The 22040-nt window shown below is 35.7% G+C and overlaps 1 protein-coding gene across 1 annotated transcript; it reads right to left on the reverse strand.

The window, feature by feature from the left end:
- Nucleotides 1–1553: 1553 nt before the first annotated feature.
- Nucleotides 1554–21384, reverse strand: LOC107948049 (uncharacterized). Its single transcript, XM_016882526.1, has 3 exons — nucleotides 21304–21384; nucleotides 20882–21066; nucleotides 1554–2334 (listed from the first exon to the last, which is right to left on the reverse strand). The coding sequence occupies exons 1-3, from the start codon at nucleotides 21382–21384 to the stop codon at nucleotides 1554–1556; spliced, it is 1047 nt and encodes a 348-aa protein (XP_016738015.1).
- Between the last annotated feature and the right edge of the window lie 656 nt (nucleotides 21385–22040).

The raw sequence follows: 22040 nt of genomic DNA on the forward strand, positions 1-22040 counted from the left end.
CTTATATTTGTAGATTCCTTGTTGAGTCTAGTTTCATTAGAAACAAACGGAATCAGTATTGAAGCTCTGTACAGGGAGATATCTAAGTCGTGATGCGCAAAGGTCAGTGTAGTCGAACCCTGAAACAGGGGGGACTTTAACTAATAAACTGTACTAATTTGCTTGACCAAAAATTCTAGAAAAAAAATTTGTAGATGAAAATATGAGTCTAGTTTCAGTAAAATTTTACGAAACTGGTTTTCGAGTTTTGTAACTCAAGATATGATTTTTAAGGCGACAGTGATGCAGTAACCAGCTTGTCTGGAAAAATTTTCAAATGGACTGTGAAAATAAATGTATTATGTCTGTTAGCACCTCGTGTTCGACTCCGGCAACGGTCTCGAGTACGGGGTGTTACACCATACCTCATTCTAAAAGCAGTCTTAGGCACATCAGACTCTTTCACTCTTAACTGGTAGTATCCGGACCTCAAGTCTATCTTAGAGAACCACGTCGCTCCCTTCAGCTGATCAAACAAATCATCAATCCTTGGAAGAGGATACTTATTTTTTATTGTCACTTTATTGAGTTGCCCGCAGTCAATGCATAATCTCATAGAGTTGTTCTTCTTTTTCACGAACAGTACGAGAGCACCCCATGACGAAAAACTTGGTCTTGCAAAACCTTTTTTGGTCACTATTGCAACTATGACTTCAATTCTTTCAGTTCAATCGGGGCCATTCTATATGGGGCAATAGAGATGGGTTCCGTCCCTAGCATTAGCTCAATACTGAATTACACTTTTCTAACTGGAGGCAAACCTAGCAATTCCTCTGGAAATACATCCGTATACTCACACATAACCGGCACTGATTCAATTTTCAATTCGAATTCTTTTGTATTCAATATATATGTCCAATAAGCTTCATACCCCTTTCTCAAGTATCTCTAAGCAATCATTAAAAAATCATCATTGGGACATATCTACATCATCTGATTCAACCTGAAGAATTTTACCATTTTCACTTTTTAATTTCATAACTTTCTGTCTATAATTCACTATGGCCTCATGTAGTGTCAACCAATCCATACCCAGTATGTCATCAAATTCATCAAACGAAAACAACATCAAGTTGACCAGAAAATAATGATCTTTAACCATCAAAGGACATTTTTACATACTTTATCAACTATCATATGCTTTCCTAACGAGTTAGACACCTTAATTACAAATTCTGTAGACTCGACAGGTATATTCATACTAGATGCCAATGTCATACACACATACGAATTATTGGAGCTAGGGTCAATCAAAGCAATAACATTAGTATCATAGAGAGAAAATTTACTAGTGATCAAATCAGGAGAAGTTGCATCTTCGCATGCACGTATGGCATAGGCTCTAGCCGGAGCCCTAGCTTCAGACCTCACTGTTGTAACTTGCGTCACATTCTTACTACTGGACTCATTCCCAGCATTTTTCGAGGGTCTTCCCCTAGAAGCTGCGCCGCTCGGTCTCAAACTCTGAAATCTTTCTTTTTCCATCATCTCGGGATAGTCCTTAATAAAGTGGTCTAAGAACCACATTTAAAGCATGATCTTTCACTCACTCTACAGTTGCCAGAATAACGTCTACTACATTGCAGACATTTAGCCTTAGAAGGTTTAGCATTACCCACGCTTGCCACAGACGTAGCCCGAGATCTAAAACTCGAATTCTGCTTACTACGATTCCCGTATGATTGTCCCGCTGACACATGTGAACGAGAATACATCTCTCTAAATTTCTTAGTCTGGAATGGCAATGACTTATTCATGTACCTCTTTCTTGTATCTCTTGCATTAGACTCACCCTTCTTTCTCTTTTTAACCAAGTTTTCAGCTTTACAATCCCGTTCAACAAGTACCAAAAAAATTTTCAACTCAAGAATACACACTAGTGTCTTAATATCCTGATTGAGCCGATCTTCAAATCTTCTACACATCTTAGTTTCAGAGGGTACACAATCCTGAGCATATTTCCTAAGTCTGACGAATTCTCTCTCATATTCACTAACTGTCATACAACCCTGTTTCAATTCCAGGAATTCCTTACGCTTTTTTTCAATGAATCTTTCACTAATGTATTTCTTTCGAAATTCCTCTTGAAAGAATTGCCAAGTAACCCTCTCTGGTAGTACTACAAATATCAGCGTTGTCCACCAGTGATACGCCTCATCTCTTAACAGGGATATGGCACATCTTAAGCACTCATTGGGTGTACATGACAATTCATCCAATACCCGTATCGAGTTCTCTAACCAGAACTCTGCTCTTTTGGGATCATCATCTGCATTTGCCCTAAATTCTTCGGCACTTTTTTTTTAAATTCTATCAATAGGTGTTCTAGCAAATCTCATGAAATCCATATGTTGAGGCATCACAGGTGCGGGTTGACGATTTGGGGTAGGTGGGGGAGGTTGAACATTCGAGTTTGTTCGAACGAACTCCGTATACCATGCATTCATAATGTAGAGAAAGGCCTCTATACCTCCTTCTCCTCTACTGATAGTTTCGGGCCTACTTTTAGATGGCACTGCTCATTTCGTTGGAGCAGGTGCGTTACATTCTATGTCATCCGCCACCGTTCTGTCGGGATCCATTTGCTATATGAAAGCACATTTTAATATTGTCAAGAGTCGTCACACTATCATTACTTATATATATGTATAGCATGTATAGCTAGACTCAAATACACTAGGTTAGTCTGAGAATCGACTAAACCATAGCTCTGATACAACTAAATGTAACACCCCTTACTTTTACTCGAGACCGAGATAAGGTACGAGGCATTACCGTACATAAATAGGGCATCTCTGCAAAATACGGGTCATAAAATTTCATTCCAAATTAAAACCAATCAAACAAGATCATATTATCCTTATTATGAACCTACGAGGTCTAAAATATACATTAAAAGCAATCCAAAACTAAACCGAGAACTTAAAAAATCTAAGAAAAATTTTTTGGTTTAAGCCTCACACGCCCGTGTAGAGGTAATGCACATGCCCGTGCGCTTTGGGACACGCCCGAGTCCCATACCCGCGTGGAATTTCTAAAATTTATTATTTTTCATTTTGAGCCTCCAGGGGTTTTCGTGTAACAGCCCTTACCCGAGTCTCAGACCGGAGCTGGGCATGAGGTTTTACCTGACTTCAACACGTGCATTCAATCTTTTCTGAAATGTAAAGACTAGGTCAAGTTAAAACTTTCCTTTCATAGTCTATTGATTCCTAATATGGGCTTACGAGGCCCAAATCATACTTCGGAAACAATCTGGGACTAATTTGATCACTTATGAGAACTTTGGGAAAATTTCACTTGAAACAGGGCACACGCCCGTATGGAACGGCAATATGCCCGTATGGCCCTGTTGACCTGGCCGTGCCAAAGGCCCATGTGTTTCACACGGCCTAAGCACAAGGGGACACGCCCGTGTCCCGAGCCCGTGTGAATTAAATTCAAAATTCGAACCTACAGGGGTTTTCACACGGCCTAACACACACCCGTGTCCCTCACACAGCCATGACACGCCCGTGTCTTAGCCCGTGTCTAAAAACCTTGACATTCTGTTTCTGATGTCAGTAACAAATTAGGGGCCATGGCCTAGGTACACGTCCGTGGCCAAAGACCGTGTATTCCACACAAATGAGACACATAGATGTGTCTCTGCCCGTGTGTTTACTACCATGCATACTGACTTGAAAAATCAAGGTGCAGAGGGACACACGGTCGAACAACACACTCATGAGACTGACCGTGTGTCAAACACGGCCTAGATACACGCCCGTGTATCTACCCATGTAGACGATATAAGGCTATCTACCAAGCCTTTTTGCCACCCTAAAACAGAATATAACACCCTCCATCATACCAAAGTCTAGCATGACATGATTTCTTGATCGAGCAACCGTAACTAAGATCTCTACACATTTCACATATGTTTAAGCAACCAATTTATGCATTTTGCTATCCAAACATTGAAATTCACACGGTCAACCATGCAAAAAATTTCTCATTCATAAAAGACCTTCTTGTATTCATAAAACGACTTCAATATTGGTCATTTTCAGGGCCTTATACAAAATGAGTCAAATACTAAAGTGAGCCAACACATTTGGCCCCAAAACAATGTGACACTAAAACAAAATTAAAAGATCCTATACATGCCATAATCAAAATAAAAGAACTAACTATACAAAGTGCTTCAAATGATAGTGTGAATGACTTCTCCGACATGGGCGATGATCCACGAGCTACTTTGGTAGCACTATAAGAAAATGGAAAGGAAAAAAGGTAAGCATAAAGCTTAGTAAGTTGCATGTAAATAAACATCAACTATTTATCATACAACAATATGCTCATAACATTTCATAGCTTGTCCATGAATATAATAAATAGACATAGTACAACTTACTCATCATCATCCAATGCAATTCATATAGCATATATTGTGTCCACATCTCATACATTTCAAGTAGGTACTTGTACCACTCACCACATGATCATAACTTTTCTCATTTCGATATATTTGAGGAATCTTCTGTTGAACTATTTGGAATAGTACAGGATACTCAATAACCCTAAACATGGGATAAGATGCCGATGCCATGTCCTAGACATGGTTTTACACTGGCTAGTACATCAAAGTCAATGCCGTGTCCCAGACAGGTCTTACACTGACTTTCATATATCGAGGCCGATGCCATGTCCCAGACAGGTCTTACACTGGCTCTCATCTATCGGTGTCGATGCCATGTCCCAAACAGGTCTTACACTGACACACAACAAGCTGATGCCATGTCCCAGACAAGTATTACACTAGCTTGTATATCCCGAGGCCGATGCATGTCCCAGACATGTCTTACACTAGCTCTAGTCTCAATGCCGATGCATGTCCTAGACATGTCTTACACTGGCTCACATAATGTGGCCGATGCATGTCCCAAACATGTCTTACACTGGCTCACATGCCACGCAATGTTATGGTACGAATATCCAAGTCTATTCCAAATGTTCAATCGGAAGTCTTTACTACATTAATTTCTCAACATGCATTCTCATAATCACAATCAAACAATTTATGCAATGTAACACCCTTAACCCGTATCCATCGTCGGAATAGGGATTCGGAGTATTACCAAAATTTACAGATCATTTAACAGAAATTTCGCTTCACATAACATTCATACCTGAAATCAATTAAATTTAATCATAGTGTCCCTTATGTGAGCCATCGAAGCCCAGAATATATATATCAGGACTTAACCGAGAACTCAGAAAATTTTTTGAAAATATTTAAAATTTTTCAATACTGTAGGGGTCACAGGCTGTGTGGCCAGGTCGTGTGGTTCACACAATATTCACGAAGTTATATTCATCAATTCACAAGGTAAACAAATCCACAGCATTATTTATACATATCATCTCTAGCTTAATAAGATCTTAAATAATTTTAGCTTTTCCGAGTTTCTTTATTTTCATATGTATTTCTTTACTTTCCACACTCATTCTTTATGTATAACACACTGGTCATAAGCATACCATGCCATCATACCCATAAGCTAGTGCATTTGAACATAACTCTTTTCAATTAATCACATGATAAGTCATTTCATAAGATATTGCATAACTTAAAACTTGCCACTCTTTCACGAGCACAAGTATATTTTCATTTGAGCACTTACCCTTTCAACACATCATACAAAAATAAACATATTACCATTTAACCAATAGCTTGGCACTTGTCTAAGCATCAATAGAAACACTTGTTAGCATACTTGAACATATTCATATAAATTCAAGATAGATAAACTTAGTTTCTTATCATATCACACTTGAGTTTATTGCTCGTCTCAACATACATAATTTCCCTTGTAACAACATATTAAAAATTATCACGTTTTTACATATCATGATACATATCATTCTTTTGATGTTTTTTTATAATCATTTATCATTCATTTCATTATATCAATATTTCACATACCATCATTTCCATATATTTCAGGTATATACTGGTGATAATTCATTTCAAACTCATATTATCTCATATCAGAACTTTACCCCTTGAATCATTTAAATATCAATGGGTACACTTATTTCAGATCAATATCAATAATAACCATAAATCTACCAATACTAATTTCATGTGTCACTTACCAATCTTTGTCAAATTAGAGAACGTCTTACAAATTTGAGTCTGTCGTTTGCTCAGTGCCACGATTCACAACTCAGTATGGTTTTCCTCATTGAAATACCATACCTACATTTCATACTCGGTATGGAAAATACCATACCTACGTTTCATAACTCAGTATGGAAAATACCATACCTACGTTTCATAACTCAGTATGGACGATGCCATACCTACATGTCATAGCTCAGTATTGACGATGCCATACCTACGTATCATAGCTCAGTATGGACGATGCCATACCTACGTATCATAGCTAAGTATGGCCGACGCCATACCTACGTATCATAGCTCAGTATGATCGATGTCATACCTACTTATCAAGCTTGGTATGGTTGATACCATACCTACGTATCATAACTTTGCCACGGGTTAACCATGGTCTTATCCGTCAATTCATCCGTCAATTCCTCACTGACACGTCACGAACGTACTCAATCTTGTGTTTTTCCTTAACTTGAACTTCCAATCCGATCTTGATCTAAATTAATAATTTCATCCAATTTATTAATTTAATCACTAAAACAATTCGTTTTCTTCAATTTGGTCAATTTTGACTTTTTTACAAAATTACCCCTAAAGTTTTACTCTTATTCAATTTAGTCCTTGAACCTAAAACATGCAAATTAGCCACTTTTAAAGTAAACTCATACTAACAGAATATTCATATATTTTTCCTCCTCCTCCTCTCCGTCCACATCCTTAATGTATATAACATTCTTGTAAGTACGATTTCATATTTTACTTATAAATGCTCACATCAAGCTGTCCACACGAGTCATAGTCACTAAATTATTTATAATTCGAGATACAGAGATCCAAATTAAGATCTGTAATTTTTCCTTGAAACTAGACTCACATATCCTTCCACCATAAAATTTTCAGAATTTTTGGTTTATCCAATTAGTACAGTTTATTCATTAAAGTTTCCCCTGTTTTACCATCCGACAGTTCTGACCTCTCTTCACTAAAAACTAATTATCTCACAGTACAGAACTTGGATAATATTCCAATTGATTTCTATTGAAAATAGACTCATTAAGGACTTTAAAAATATAAATTTTAGCCTCTAATTATTTTTTTCCAATTTTTGGTAAGTTTCCAAAGTTATAACAGGGGTACCTGAATTCATTCTGACATTGTCTCACAAAATTCATTATACCTCATAATTTACAATTCAATTGCTTACATCGTTTCTTCTATGAGAAACTAGACTTAATAAGCTTTAATTCCATATTTTTTTTCATCCTCTAATTATATTTCTACAATTTATGGTGATTTTTCAAAGTTAACCTACTACTGCTGTCCAAAACTGTTTTAGTTCAAGATTTTTATTACCATTTTTCCTCTAAATTTCACAGGTCATACAATTCAGTCCTTGCTCAATTAGCCCATCAATTAAGCTAATTTTTCTCAATTAACATTTTATTCCATCATTCTAAGCTATTACACAACCTTTGAAAATCAGAATTTCAACACTAAACCTTAATTCAAAACTTTTTTCACAATTAGGTCCTAAAATCAATTTCTATTGAAATTACTTGATAAAATCATCAAACAACAAAATTAAAGATTCAAATCCATTTTAGTTTATCATAAACAGCCAACATTTATCAATGGTAGCTTTCAATTTTGTCCATAAAATCAAAAACTAATGAATTAAACACTTGGACCTAATTGTAAAAGTCACAAAAACATAAAAATCTCAAAGAAAAGGGCAAGAATTGAACTCACATATGTCAAAGTATGAAAAACCAGCAACTGTCAGACCTCCCATGACGTTTTTTCTGAAGAAAAATGATGATATCTCTAGATTTTTCAATTTTTTCTTGTTTTATATGCTTAATTTGCAAAATTTCCAATTTTGCCCTTGTTTCTCCTTGTCTTTTTGTTGATTTTCTTGCCCAAACCGTCCAGCCCATACAATTTGGGTCTAATTTCCTTTTAAATCCCTCCTTATTAGTTCATTAAACTATTTAATCACTTTACCAAATTTTGCATTATTTTCAATTCAGTCCTTTTCAATTAATTGACTAATCAAACGTTAAAATTTTCTAATGAAACTTTAATACTAACTCAATAACACTCCATAAATATTTATAAAATATTTATGGCTCGGCTTATAAATTCGAGGTCTCGATACCTCGTTTTCAACCCAATTTACTTGATTAATTCTTTTAAAATCGCAAAATTCACTAATTCAAAAATTCTTTTAAATTCACGCTTGGCCCATAATTATTATTTATTAAAATTTCTAAACTTACTCGTCGGATTTAGTGATCTCGAATCACTGTTTCTGACACCACTGAAAAATTTGGCTGTTACACGCAATGTCAATTCAAACATACATCGTAGCAATATAGTTGCATTATTAACACACAACTTATCTCGGATTACAAAATGTAGGCGACTAGTCGATTTACTCTACTTGCTTGGCTTTCCTCCAGTCCAAGTCCAGTTTTCGTGTTTCTTGATCTAAAATAATAAAAATTCACTCATGTAATCTCTAAATAAATTAGGCAATCATAAGTTCACATTTTTGGTAAAATGACCATTTTGCCCTTAGACTTTCACAAAATGACCATTTTACCCCTAGGCTCGAAAATTGATTTTTATCGATTTTCATCAAGTCCTAAGCCTAGTTGGACCCTTTTTACTCTTATAGTGACCCAAAATTCCCATTATTACACAACATTACTCTCTATTTTTGCAAATTTTACAAAACAGTCCTATTAGGATTTTCATGAGAAGTTCTTTCACAAAAGTTGTTTACTACACAACTAAGATTATTTTCTTCCATAAAAAGTCAGCAAACATCATAAATCCTTTCGTGGAAAATCTCTAGACTATCAACCATTTTGCAAAATGGTCCCCCCATTAGCTAGCTCATGCCATAAGGGTTCCAAAAGTACCAAAATTATCAAAAATGGGCATCTAAATCACTTACGTGAGAGAGAGATGAATGGCTGAAAGTTCAAGCTTCCAAAACCCTTATAATGGCTGAAAATTTCAGTGGAGGAGAAAGAAAAAATGAAAAAGATGAAGGCCAGTCTCTTAGGGTATTATTTTATCATACATTACGTCATCAATTTACCTAACCATTTGACCCATTAATTTTCTTGTCCCTATGGCTGGCCATGCCTCTTTAAGGGGTCTAATTGCACTTTAAAGGCCTCCAATTATGGCTCTCTATCTATTAAACACCTTTGGCTAGCAAATCACAACTTTTCCCCTTTGTGCGATTTAGTCCTTTTTCTAAATTAAGCTCACAAATGCTAAAATTACTTCACCAAATTTTTCATGCACTAATATAATCATGTATAACATCAAAATAATAATAATAATAATTTCTCTGACTTCAGATTCGTGGTCTCAAAACCACCATTCTGACTAAGCCCTTGTCCCTAACCAGTGTCCGTCACACGGCCTAGAAATGCCCGTGTCATCGCCCGTGTCCAAAAACCTGGACATTCTGTTTATGACCTCATTGCTCATTTAGGGGCGCACGGCCAAGGCACAAGCCTGTGTACTCGGTCATGTCTTCCACATGGTTGAGACACACAACCGTATCTCTACCCGTGTGTTTACTACCATACATACTGAATTTTAGGAATTTTAGGTGCAGACGACACACAACCATTCAACATGCCCATGGGGTAACACATGGTCTAGACACATGCCCATGGGGTAGACCGTGTGTGACACACGGTCTAGAGACATACCCATGTGTCCACCTGTGTGGACCATTTAAAGGCTATTTTCTAAGCCAATAGTCACCCACAATCACCCATACATTCAAACATACTTTATCACATGCAACATGACATATTAGACATTCAAATACCCCCTACTATGGCACTCTCACATCTTCATAATGTCATTCTATTTTACATTCATTTGTTGTACCATTTAAAGGCATTCCACAGCAATTTCATGCATTATTAAACTTGTTACCATAACTTCAAATTTAGCATTCATGCATATAGTCATTTTAAGCTATCAGATCACCCCTTATCCTTTAGCACCAGATTTGTACTTTACCATACATTCATCGATCAATAACCTAACATATCATTATCATGCACTCACCAAGCAATAACATATCCTACCATCGAAACACAAGCACATGCATGCATGGGTAATTAGATTACAACCCAAATGATCAAATATGAGCCATATCACATGGCCAATACAAAATGAATTACACTTATCATAGGCCTTCACAATTTGGCCAAATAACATGACACATATCAAAAAATGACCAAGTTTCCTACACATGCCATACCCAAAATAATAATTTCACTATACCCAATAATATTTTGAAAGTGTGATCGAATACTCCGACAGCTTTCGATCCCCAAGCTAGCTTGGTGGAACTACAAATGGTGGAAAAAGAAGGGAGTAAGCATTAAAGTTTAGTAAGTCCACATACAAATAATATGAAATGGTAGTAAGGAATCAACATGCAGAAACATAGCAACATATACATAAAGACAATTCATCATTCAAACCTTTTTGCTTACTCATCATATGCACATATATACTTGCTTATCGTAAATTGATCTTTATTAAGGTATTACTCATAGGTTTAGCATACATACCTGTACTCATCGTAAAGTATCCATAGCCATACCTCTTTCATATGTCCTCCTCGAGACTCTCATTACATTCATTACATTACCCGTTTAACACTCAGAATACTATTGGATACGCGAAAACCTTGCACATAAGTGCCACATTTATAAATGTATTCGAGGCTACCATATAAAATGTAACACATCCATAATGAACTCGGACCTCTCAACGAGCTCAAATGCTAGCATTCATAATGAACTCAGACCTCTCAATGAGCTCGGATGCCACATATCTCACAAACCCGGACCACTCAACGAGTTCGGACTTCTTAGTTCCTAGTGACAAGTCACTTGTATCCTAAACTATTCCTAAGGTTCAAACAGGATTTTTCCTTACTTGCATATAGTATCTCCATCGTACTTACTCGTAACGTCGTGGATAACGACCATAATAACATTCATGCTTTCATAACAATCGACAAGCATATAACTCATAATTACAATAAAATATTTATTACAATATATTAAAGCATTAAAACATACTACAACACCAAATTATTTGCATATGTACTTACCTCGGTACAAAATGATGATAATCGAGCCTAATTGTTGTATACTTTATTATTTCCTCGATCAAGTCTTGGTTCATGTTTTTCTTGATCTATAATGCCAAATTTAACTTATTTATTATTCATATTGTTCAAATGGGTCCATAAATCATACTTTTGAAATTTTACACTTTGACCCCTAAACTTTCACATATTTGCACTTTGGTCCCTAGACTCGTAAAATGAAATGCATGCATTTTCTTGGTTACCCAAGCCTAGCCGACCCTTTACTAAGCTTATATCAGCCCTTATTTTCACTTATTTCCCGTTATTACTATTCTCTTTTAAACTTTTACAAACAAGTCCCTTGTTTAGGTGTTTTCACTAAAAATCACCTAGTAAAAGATGTTTATCATGCATCAAACATTCATATTCCTCCATTAATCATCAAAATACATGCATGTTACACATGGGTTAAATTTCGTACATGAACCCTAGCTCAAAATATAGCTAGAAATGGGTAGATCATGCTTCAAGGACTTCAAAAATGTAAAGAACATTTAAGACGGGGCTAGGATGCACTTACTATCAAGCTTGAAAATGTTGAACAAACCCTAGTTATGATGACTTGCAAATTTTGACAATGAAGGAAGATGATGGACACCAATTTTGACTTATTTTCCCTTTTTATTTTAATTACCAAATGACCAAAATGCCCTTAGGGTTTTTCTTTCACATTTTTCCTATGCATGTCCATTTTTGTCCAAAATTATAAAAATTGGTCAAACTACTAATTAGGACCCTATAATTCAATATCTAATGCAATTTCATGCTTAAAGCTTCTAGAATGAAAGTTTTGCACTTTATTCAATTTGGTCCCTAAAATGCAATTAGACATTTTATGCATAAAATTTCTTCATGAAACTTTCACACAAGCATGAATTCATAACATAAACCTCATAAGAATCATAAAATAATTATTGCTATCTCAGATTTGTGGTGTCGAAACCACTGTTCTGACTAGGCCATAATTCGGTATGTTACAAGAGACACAAGCTTAACACTCCCTTATCTACTCCAAATCGGTCCATTTAAAGCCTCATTGCTCACAAATAACATATCAATATGGTGAGTACTCGCAAATCATATGGCATGCCAACTATATCTAATGGATCCACCATGCTATAATACCAATATAATCAATCAATCATAACATAATTTCAGTAAATAATGTGCTTAATTTAAAGTGCCAAAATGCATATGTGAATCATGTAACATAGCCATTTTAACATCAAATTAAATTTAGCATACCAATTACCTATTATCAATGTTCATTTATCAATTGAAATATCAACATACCATGGACCAAAAACTCCAGTATACTTGCTTAGTTCACCATTATAATCAATCAAATCAAGCATATAAAATCACTAGATGCTCACTTGCCACCACTTAACAAAAATTTCATCACCTAAACATATATCAATAATCTTGCAAAATTAACCACCCAAAATTCAATTAAATATTTACAATCAGTAGTTAATCATCCAATTAAGCATAAGTGAGGGTCAATTTACTAAATCGCCCTTTAATAACACTTACCACACAACTAACTCAACCACAACCAAGTGATCAACCAAGTAAATGCAAGCTTCAATTTCGATTAGCTTGATCCTTTTCAAGATTTGGAGCTTCAACAAAGAGGAAATAGATATTACCACCTTTCAAAGGATATAATAAACACAAATTTTCATCAACTAGGCTACACGAAATCCTCACTCAAAGTTACCTTACTGGATTTGTATCATCAAGTCAAAAACTCGTTTTTTTAAAAAATCGATCGCTCAAGCCCTTCTAATCACAGCCAAACATCAATACTAGACCAAATAAACATATACTAAGCATCAATTTCACATTTAAATCAATTTCACACAAATCTGAAAAATCGGTTCATGAATATGATTAAATTCAAATTTCTTTAAATTACCTTACAAAACAAGTTTAATCTTCACAAATAAGATAAAAAAAACTTCTAATAGATCCATTTTAAGTTGGAACATCCATTGATTTGTGGATTTCCTCTCAAAATTCAAGATCCACTATTAATGCACCTTAAGCTTTTGAAGAAGATGACATTGATAAAAATCATGTAATTATCGCTTAAATCATGTAAATATGCTTTTAATCATCATAAAAATAAGTTTACCTTTGATTCATTCTAAATCCTTTGATTGAAAATCTTGATTCAAGAATATTGAGAAATTTTAGAATATTTTTGGCTACTTTTGTGAATAATTTCGGGTGAAAAGAGAGAGTATTTTGATAAGGAAATTTGTTGAATCTATTCTCTGATGATAGATCTTTAAAACCATGCAAAGAAAATGAATTTTATAGCTCTCTAATCTGATGTAAATGGTGTGAAAAGTAGGCTAAATACATTTAAAACTGAAACAACCCACCAGAAATTTAAAAATTAGGAAATTTGGCCAATGGCCACTCCCACATTTCCCTTACTTTACCAAATGATCCTTTCCTTCCAAAATTCTGAATTTAAAGGTTTATTTTCCAAATAAATACTCCAAAATTTCCCTGATTTTACAATTAAATCTAATTTAATTAATATTTAAATTTAACTCAAATTAACCCCCAATAAAAATTATTTTAAAATTTTTCGACCCAAATTAATTATTTTTACTAATAATTATTTAAGTACTTTAAAATTAATTTTCCAAAAATATTTTGTTTTTTCTAGATTATTGTTTAATCAATTTTAGATGAAATTGACCTCCTAAATTAAATAAAAAATTACTATTAACCAAATAAATTCCAAAATTCACACTCGAAACCCGAAAAATATACCCGAAAGTACTAGATCCGGTTTCGGAATATTACAAAAAGCCTACTACTTCAAAGTTGTGGGATGAAATGACAAAGCTTGAATGTAAGAATAAAGATGAATTTAAAGCACAATGTAATCACTGTAAGAGTATCTTCTTTGCTAAATCTTCTAATGGAACCTTCCATTTGAGATGTCATCTAAACTGTTGTTTGAAAAAATTTAGATAAGGACATCATTCAATACACCGTAGCCACTCAAAAATCCTTCGGAGGTAGTCTATTTATAAAAAAAAACTATATGTTTGATAATAATGAGAGTTATCGAGTTGTTTTTACTTTTCGTGAGTGTGACAAACATTCATTTAGGATAATTGAAGAGCCAGGATTTAGATACATAATGAGTATTGTTAGTCTTAATTTTAAGAATACAAGTTGACATACAACTGTTAGGGATGTCCTAATGTATTATGCAAAAGAAAGAGACCATGCTAAAGAAAAGTTGGCTAAAGCACCTAGTTTAATTTTCCTAACTTCTGATAATTGGAACTCTGATCATACTAATGATGAATAAATTTGCATTGCTGACAAATATTGGAAGTTAGAAAAGAGAATAATAATATTTAGAGTTTTATCTCTTCCGTATGATGATTTGAACATAGCAGATGAACTTATTCTATGTTGATCTCAGTGGGTTATAGACAATAAATTTTTTAGCATCACTTTGGATAATGCTTCTTGTAATCATGTTATGGTTTCTTATTCTAAAAATCATTTTTGTACCAAATGAGCTCTTTTGTGAGATGGTACTTTTTTGCAAGTTAAATGTTTGCGCACATATATTGAACCTTATAGTTAAAGTTGGTTTAGCACTTTCTAATGATGTCATTGGTAAGATTCAAAATGGAATTAAGTACAAAAACAAGTCGAGAATTCATAGAAAAATATTTTATGATGTGGTCGACAAAAGTTTTCATTGAATGTGACCAATAATTTTCATCAAGATGTGTGTGTGGCACCCAAGTATCTCTATTGACCCAAAATCTAAGAAAAGTTAAGACTAAATTTAAAGCATTAGCAAATTGTCAAACTCTACTAGGGAATTTAGAAATTTTAGTGGCCCAATTTTAATTTGGTTGGATTTCAATTATAGTTTGGTTAGGATAGAACTGGTTGGTTCCATAGTGGGAGACAAAATAATTACAGATGAATGGCTGTGGCGATCGGTGAAGATCGTGCTAAAGGAGTATATATATAGGGGATGTGTGTGTATGTGTGGAGACAAAATTTCTCAATTCTAGTTACATATTTTTCTTCTCGTAAAATCATCTTCTTTAGTTTCTCTAAAGAATAAAAGGATTTTACCAAAGGAAGATCTGCATGCCTCAACAGTCGTGTGAATTGAAGTTTGGCAGTAAAGAAATTGAGAAACTGGTAAGTTTCCTTACCTCTCGGAACTTGTAGATACAGAAAGAGGTAGAGTAAGAACTCTTAAAAGCTTCCTACAATGATGAATTCTAGGTTTTAAGAGTTGGACATCTTTAGCTTACCCAATAAATATCTTTAGCTTAGCCAATAAATGCTTGTCATGCTTAGCTGTTAGGACAAAGGAGACTCTAGCGATTCAGTCAAGCTAAACTGACAAGGATAATTAAGTGAGGTGAGTTTCTATACCTTACATTTGGATGGTAGATGATGTTGTGTTTCTTGCATGTAACACACACATTGATAATGTTCTGAGGTGTCTCAGATATGGTGTATTATACCTTAAGAAAAAGAAGGTTGCATGCGTACTTGATTCTGTGTGAGTTTTCACCAATTGACCATTGATTTTTGAATGTAGATGATTATAGATAATCTAGCATGATGTTTACTAAATGATAAATTGTACAATATGCTTGATTATTGTATTCATGTTGCGATGAGAGAATTATTGACGAGTTAAATGAAGTTAGGATGGGAAAAGGGTAACACAGTTAGATACCGCGATACGGTATTGCTAAGCGCAAACCATAATATGTGAAGCTCCAGGCCTTGCGAATGAGACACATTGATGTTTAAGCATAAAGTTTAGGAATGGTGAAATAGAGGAATGGACGGAGGAATAAGGAAAACTAGAATTTTGTTAATCTTCCATTCGAGATTGCTAGGAGCAATCACAATATGCAAAGCTCTAGGCCTTATAGAGGAGACACTTCAATGTTTGAGCATCAAGGTGAAATGTGAAACAAGTCCTTCGGGATGACACTGTGGTGATGGTTATTAGGTTCCTTAGAGCAACATTGTGACGATGGTCAATAGCCTCTTTGGAGCGACACTACAACAACGTAAGGTTCTCTGGGGCAACACCTCAAAAGAGGTCTAGTGTGTAAGACCATAGCCTGACTATGACAACTAGTATAGTTTGTAAGGATAGTAAACACGAGGTAGTCCATCAATATAGTAAACACGAGGTAGTCTATCAGGACAGTAAACACGGGGTAGTCCGTTGAGATAGTAAACACAGAGTAGTCTACTAGGACGATAAACACAGGGTAGTCTGTCGGGACAGTAAACACAAGGTTACATTAAGGAAGTCCGCAGATCAACATACTAGTAGAGAATTCACCAAAGATGTTGATAAGAGTGGTGAAGGAAATGTCTTAAACCCAAAAGTGTGAAAAAAGGAAGTGACTCCTTAGATAAGGAGGTATACGTATTATATTCAACTCGAGTCCACCAAGAAAGGTACGGATCGCACATTGTTTGAGTGGATATAGAATTGGAATAAACAGAACATTGATTTTAAAGGTAGACTAACCAATAAGTAGCTGCAAGTTTGGGAAAACCTATCAGAGTCTTCTAGAAAGAAGGTGGCAACCCAAGGCTGAATGACTAATGGAGTTCGCCAAGGCTAGTGAAAGGTGAAAGTCCGTCAGGACTATGAAAAATGATAATGATTTGGTTAATCCACCCCAAGTAGGAGTCTTAGGTCCAATGAAACCCCCTAATAAATGGACTAAAATAGTGGGTGCTATGAAGGTTACTCTATAAACATAAATTTCCCAAGAAGAAGAGAATGTTAAGAAGAGATCATGTTTTGGTAGAGACCCCTATTTACGACAATTATTAGAAAAGACTTAGTATCGCCAGTTTGAAGTAATAAATATGAGTATCAAGGATCATGTCTGCCAATGAATGGCTTGGAGTAATTAAGGCACTAGTTGTACCAACTAAGTTGGCAAACCCTCATATTGAAACCACAGAGTTAGATTCTAAGTCAAATAATTTAATTTTTCAAAGATTTATGCAAATATATATATAAAATATGTGCATATCTCACTAAGGGTGAGATTTGATGGGCGGTGCGTTTACCTACGGTTAGTGTAAAAACAGCGATGGCGGTGAGATTAGATACTGTAGCGACACTGTAGCGTGAGACAAAAAGTAAGCTAAACTGATCACATGATTCGTAACAAGTAATAAATATTTATAATAAAGATCAAACCTAGACTAACTATTATCAAGACAAAAAGGTAAGCACACCTAACGAACAATAGTATAGTAATGGCAAGACCGAGATATCGTACCCAAGGGAACCAAAAGTACTAGTAATAACTATCTTTTTATTATTTAACCTAGAAATAAAGAGGGGTTGTTTATTAAACTAATTAACTAACTAAACTAAAGCAAAGAGAAAATTTGGGAAAAGACTTGAAGAAAAGTAATTGATAAAGACGACACCCAATGAGGAATCCACCTAGATTTCACTTGTTATTTGACTCTGAACCAGATGATTTATTCACTTGACTTGATCCGTGAGACTCCCTAACCTATATTATTATCTCTTTCGAGACTAATAACACCTAACCCTCAGTTGAATTAATCGAAATTTCTTTCTTAATTAAAACCCCTAGGGAAGCAGTAAATCGATCTATGGACTCCCATATTAGGTTTCACCTTAATCCGGCAAAATCTCGTAACCCTATTTCTAGGCGTTTGATCAAATCCGCTTAATTATGCCAAATCTACTCTTAGACAGGGACTTTTTCTCCTCTGCATAAGCACATCAAATCATGAATTAATACCCAGAATATTAACTCAAGCATTAAGACACATAATTAAGAACAAATCAAGTATTTACCATACAGTTCAGATAATCGTAACAAGATCCATCATAGGTTTCAACCCCCTTAGGTATCTAAGGGGTTTAGTTCATAATAAAATAAGAGTACATCTCAAAAGTATGAAAATAACAAAACATAAAGAAAACTCTAAAACCCTTGAAGGAATTCTGAGAGAGATCTTCAATCTTGGAGTAGCTCCGGCTTTTGGGATGGATTGTCTGGCTTTCTTCAAGTAATTCTCAGCCTGTGGTTCTGTATTCCAAAAAAGTTTTGGAGGGGGCGGCTTTCTAAGTCATACTTAGGGTGTTTATATAGGCTTTGGATTGGCTTTCTTCCTTCCTAAGTATCTTTTTCCGTGTAAAATACAACCCTTTGAAAAAGGGACATGCCCGTGTGCCACGACCGTGTGACATGATTGCCAGGCCATGTTCGATCCGTTAAATTACACATGGCCGTGTGGGTCAATGGCCAGGCTGTGTGAATTGTGAAAACCTTGGTCGACACCCTCAAAAGACACGGGCGTCTGTACAGCCCGTGTGGCAAGGCTTAGGCCGTGTCATCTTCTCGATTTGGTCCGTTTTGCCCTTTTCAGCTTGTTTTTGGCTCCTTTTGACTCTTGGTGCACTCTTGAGTGAAAAACAAGAGATAACCAGATTAAGAGCACCAAAATCCACAAATCTAGTAATAAACATCCATAAATATGCTAAGTATTTGGGGTAAAAACATGTATAATTTGGCGTTTATCAAATACCCCCACACTTAAGCATTTGCTTGTCCTCAAGCAAAACTCTCATTTACTGCTAGAATTCATTCCTTTCAATCTCATAATCATTACTGATAATGTTACAAACTATTCCATGGAAAATCATATAGTGAGAATTCAACTATAGGGGCATTAAAAGCCTCAAACAATCTAAATCGAATATTTTGATAATAAAATCATAGGTAATTTCCTTCCTATAAGTAATTAACTTTAGTCCTGAATATACAAGAGATGACATCTTCACTAAAGATTCACTCAAATCACTCAAAGTGTTTAAGGTTCAATATTAAGCACTCGATTGTCTAACATGAGAAGTTATTACTATAGGCTTGCATGAAAATCAAATCTCTACCACTTGTAAATGATATGATACACTAATCAAAAGGTCTTTGCATGGTTGTAATGGGGTTTAGGTTACGGGTATGGATACAAGCTGAAGAGACAAAGGTTAGAATCGAGATAATTTCAATATATTAGCCCACTATCAAAAACTTAACTACTGAATCACAAACAAATATCTAGAACTATATTACATGAGCTCATGACAATTTTAGCTTGCTGAGGATTACAATAATAATACTGAGTTTTTTTTTAAGAACAAATCAAGTCAATACAATATAGAAATCATACTTCATGATTCAGTAACAAAAAATGGTGAACATAGTGAGGTAACAATATTAAATTTAATCTCGATAAAAAAGGGTAAATTAAGTAAGAGGATTTCAACAATAATGGGTTAATGGGTTAATGATGAAGGTTAATCATTAAAAAAAAGTAAGTAGGCTCAGAGGGGGTTCACTAAGGGTTTAATTATGTGGGAAGGCTTTTTATGGAGTAAATGGGTTAAATTCTAAGTGTCTTTATCATCTCAGTATATCAAATCATACGTGTGATCTCGACATGTATAATCAAAGCAAGTTCTAGAATAACAGTTCAATGTTGACACACTCAAACCACAAAAGAAGTGAGCAAGAAAGAAAGCTATATGCTCAAAAGGCTCAAAAATCTCACCAGAAATTTGGGTTTTTGATGTCATTCCTGTATACTTAAGATTTCAAGATAATACCTCAATTGAGGAAAATAGTCTAAAAATTTTAGTTCTCAAAATATCAACTTATCATACTCGATTCTCTAATGTCTTATAATCAAATAATCATGCATAATTCCCATGGTCTAATTCATGACATATCAATAATAATTATAGATCAATCAGAATTCATTCGATCAATATTATGAGAAAATCACTTAAGCACAAGATCAAATTCAGGGATTTGAGAATAATGCAAAAAGTTAGGCATCATGTTCATGTTTACCCCCCCCCACACTTAAGATGTACATTGCCCTCAATGTACAAAGATAGATTATTCAAAATAAAGAAAATCATAAGAGGGAAGAAGGTGAAACTCCCTGTTATATAGATGTGGAGCTTGATTCTGAGGCTAGAGTGTTTGGGGAAAGTGGTAGCTGCCACTGTTCTTAGCTAGATGAAGAAATTGGGTCGTTGAACATGGCACTCGTGAGGTATTGTTTCCCATTTGTTTCCTTATTCTGTAAAATATTCCTAGAAGCTTTGCTTGGAAGTTTGTAGAATCATGAAGAGCTTATTAAGAGTTGGTGTGGAAGAGAGTGTAGTGGGATTACTTGTTAGAGATACCAGAAAAATGAATAAAGTAAAATTTACTAATATAGATATGTCTTTCAAAAGAAATAATAAAATTGAAATGAGAATAAAAATAAAAATAAAAATAAAAATAAAAATAAAAAGATAAGAGGATTCAATGATCCTCGTAGTGGGGCCCTCAGGTGGTGGAGCTGGAGTGGCGATGTGAAAGTGCTGGCACAGCTGCTGCATCATGGCCTGCATGTTGTCCATCTGTCTATCACGTTGCTGATCTAACTCGTGAATCATCTCGAACTGTGTAGTGCAATACTGCTCGAAGTGAGCGAGTCGGTCGGCAAAATGTGCCAATGAAGCAGCCGCATGAACTGGTCGCTCCCTAGGTGGCATTGTAGAAGGCTCCTCGTGCTGTGGGGGGACATCATCAGGAATGTCCTCAAGATCCTCCTCATCAATGGCTTGAGTGAGACGGTACTGAGGAGGATCGGTCCCACGTCGGTGCTCGATCATCCTCATGTGTAACATAGTCGTGATGCCCTGTGGAGACATCTGACCTATTAGTGTAAGCGCTGATGACTGGGCCACGGTGTTGAGGAGGCCAAAGTGTTTGGCAAAGCGCGTCACGTAGGGGCCGATAGAGATTACTCCCTTCCAATGCCGCTCAGTCTGATGGCGAATGGCGAAAGTGATGAAGTATGCCAAGTCAGTCATGTGTGCATTCGTCATGTACTATAAATAGTAGGCGTCGTGGGTGATGACAATGCCAGTGCTATCTCTCTTTCCGGTCAAGGTGTGTGCCAATATGGCATGGAATAGCGTAGGGAAGGGGCGAGAGCTGAGGCCTTCGAGCGGCTAGGGTCGTAGGTGGAAGAGAGTGGTGCCAAAGCTTTCTAGCACGAGGAGGGCGAAATATGGATATTGCATGGTAGTTCATTCATGTCCTCCTCCTCCATAAACTCATTGGTGTAAAGTCCCAAAGCGACTCTAAACTCTGGGACACTCATTGCGCGAACTAGACCGCCTAATCGGAAGTGAATGGTGCTGGGGTCGTCATTGTTCGTCATCACCACCTGTAAATGAAAAGTAGAGCATAATTCTAAAGTTAGCTCTAAATAAGTGGGTTCAGTGATATCGAAGAATCATTCCCATGGGTCAGTGGTCAGGAGGGCGCGGATAGCACCAGCTTGTTGGACTTGCTCTACGACAGCCCAGTCGATGCAGCGACCTGTAGTGAGGGGTCGCACGCGTAGTATCTGAAATAGCTCCTTCTACGAAGCTTGCAGAAACTCAAGGAATGGGTGCTGAACTTTAGCTGTAGCACATACCGAGGAAGAACCCGGTCCCCTACGTCTCTTTGAGGATGGGACCGCGGCCTTTTTGCC

The sequence above is a fragment of the Gossypium hirsutum genome, chromosome A01, assembly GCF_007990345.1.
Source record: "Gossypium hirsutum isolate 1008001.06 chromosome A01, Gossypium_hirsutum_v2.1, whole genome shotgun sequence".
Taxonomy (NCBI): Eukaryota; Viridiplantae; Streptophyta; class Magnoliopsida; order Malvales; family Malvaceae; genus Gossypium; species Gossypium hirsutum.

Coding starts and splice junctions, on each gene's coding strand:
- LOC107948049 (XM_016882526.1), bottom strand. CDS start 21,384: ATGACGAATGCACACATGACTGACTTGGCATACTTCATCACTTTCGCC. Junction 21,067..21,303: donor CTGAGCGGCATTGGAAGGGA/GTAATCTCTATC, acceptor GTCCCCCCACAG/CACGAGGAGCCTTCTACAAT. Junction 2,335..20,881: donor CAGGCCATGATGCAGCAGCT/GTGCCAGCACTT, acceptor TTAAAAAAAAAG/TGCCGAAGAATTTAGGGCAA.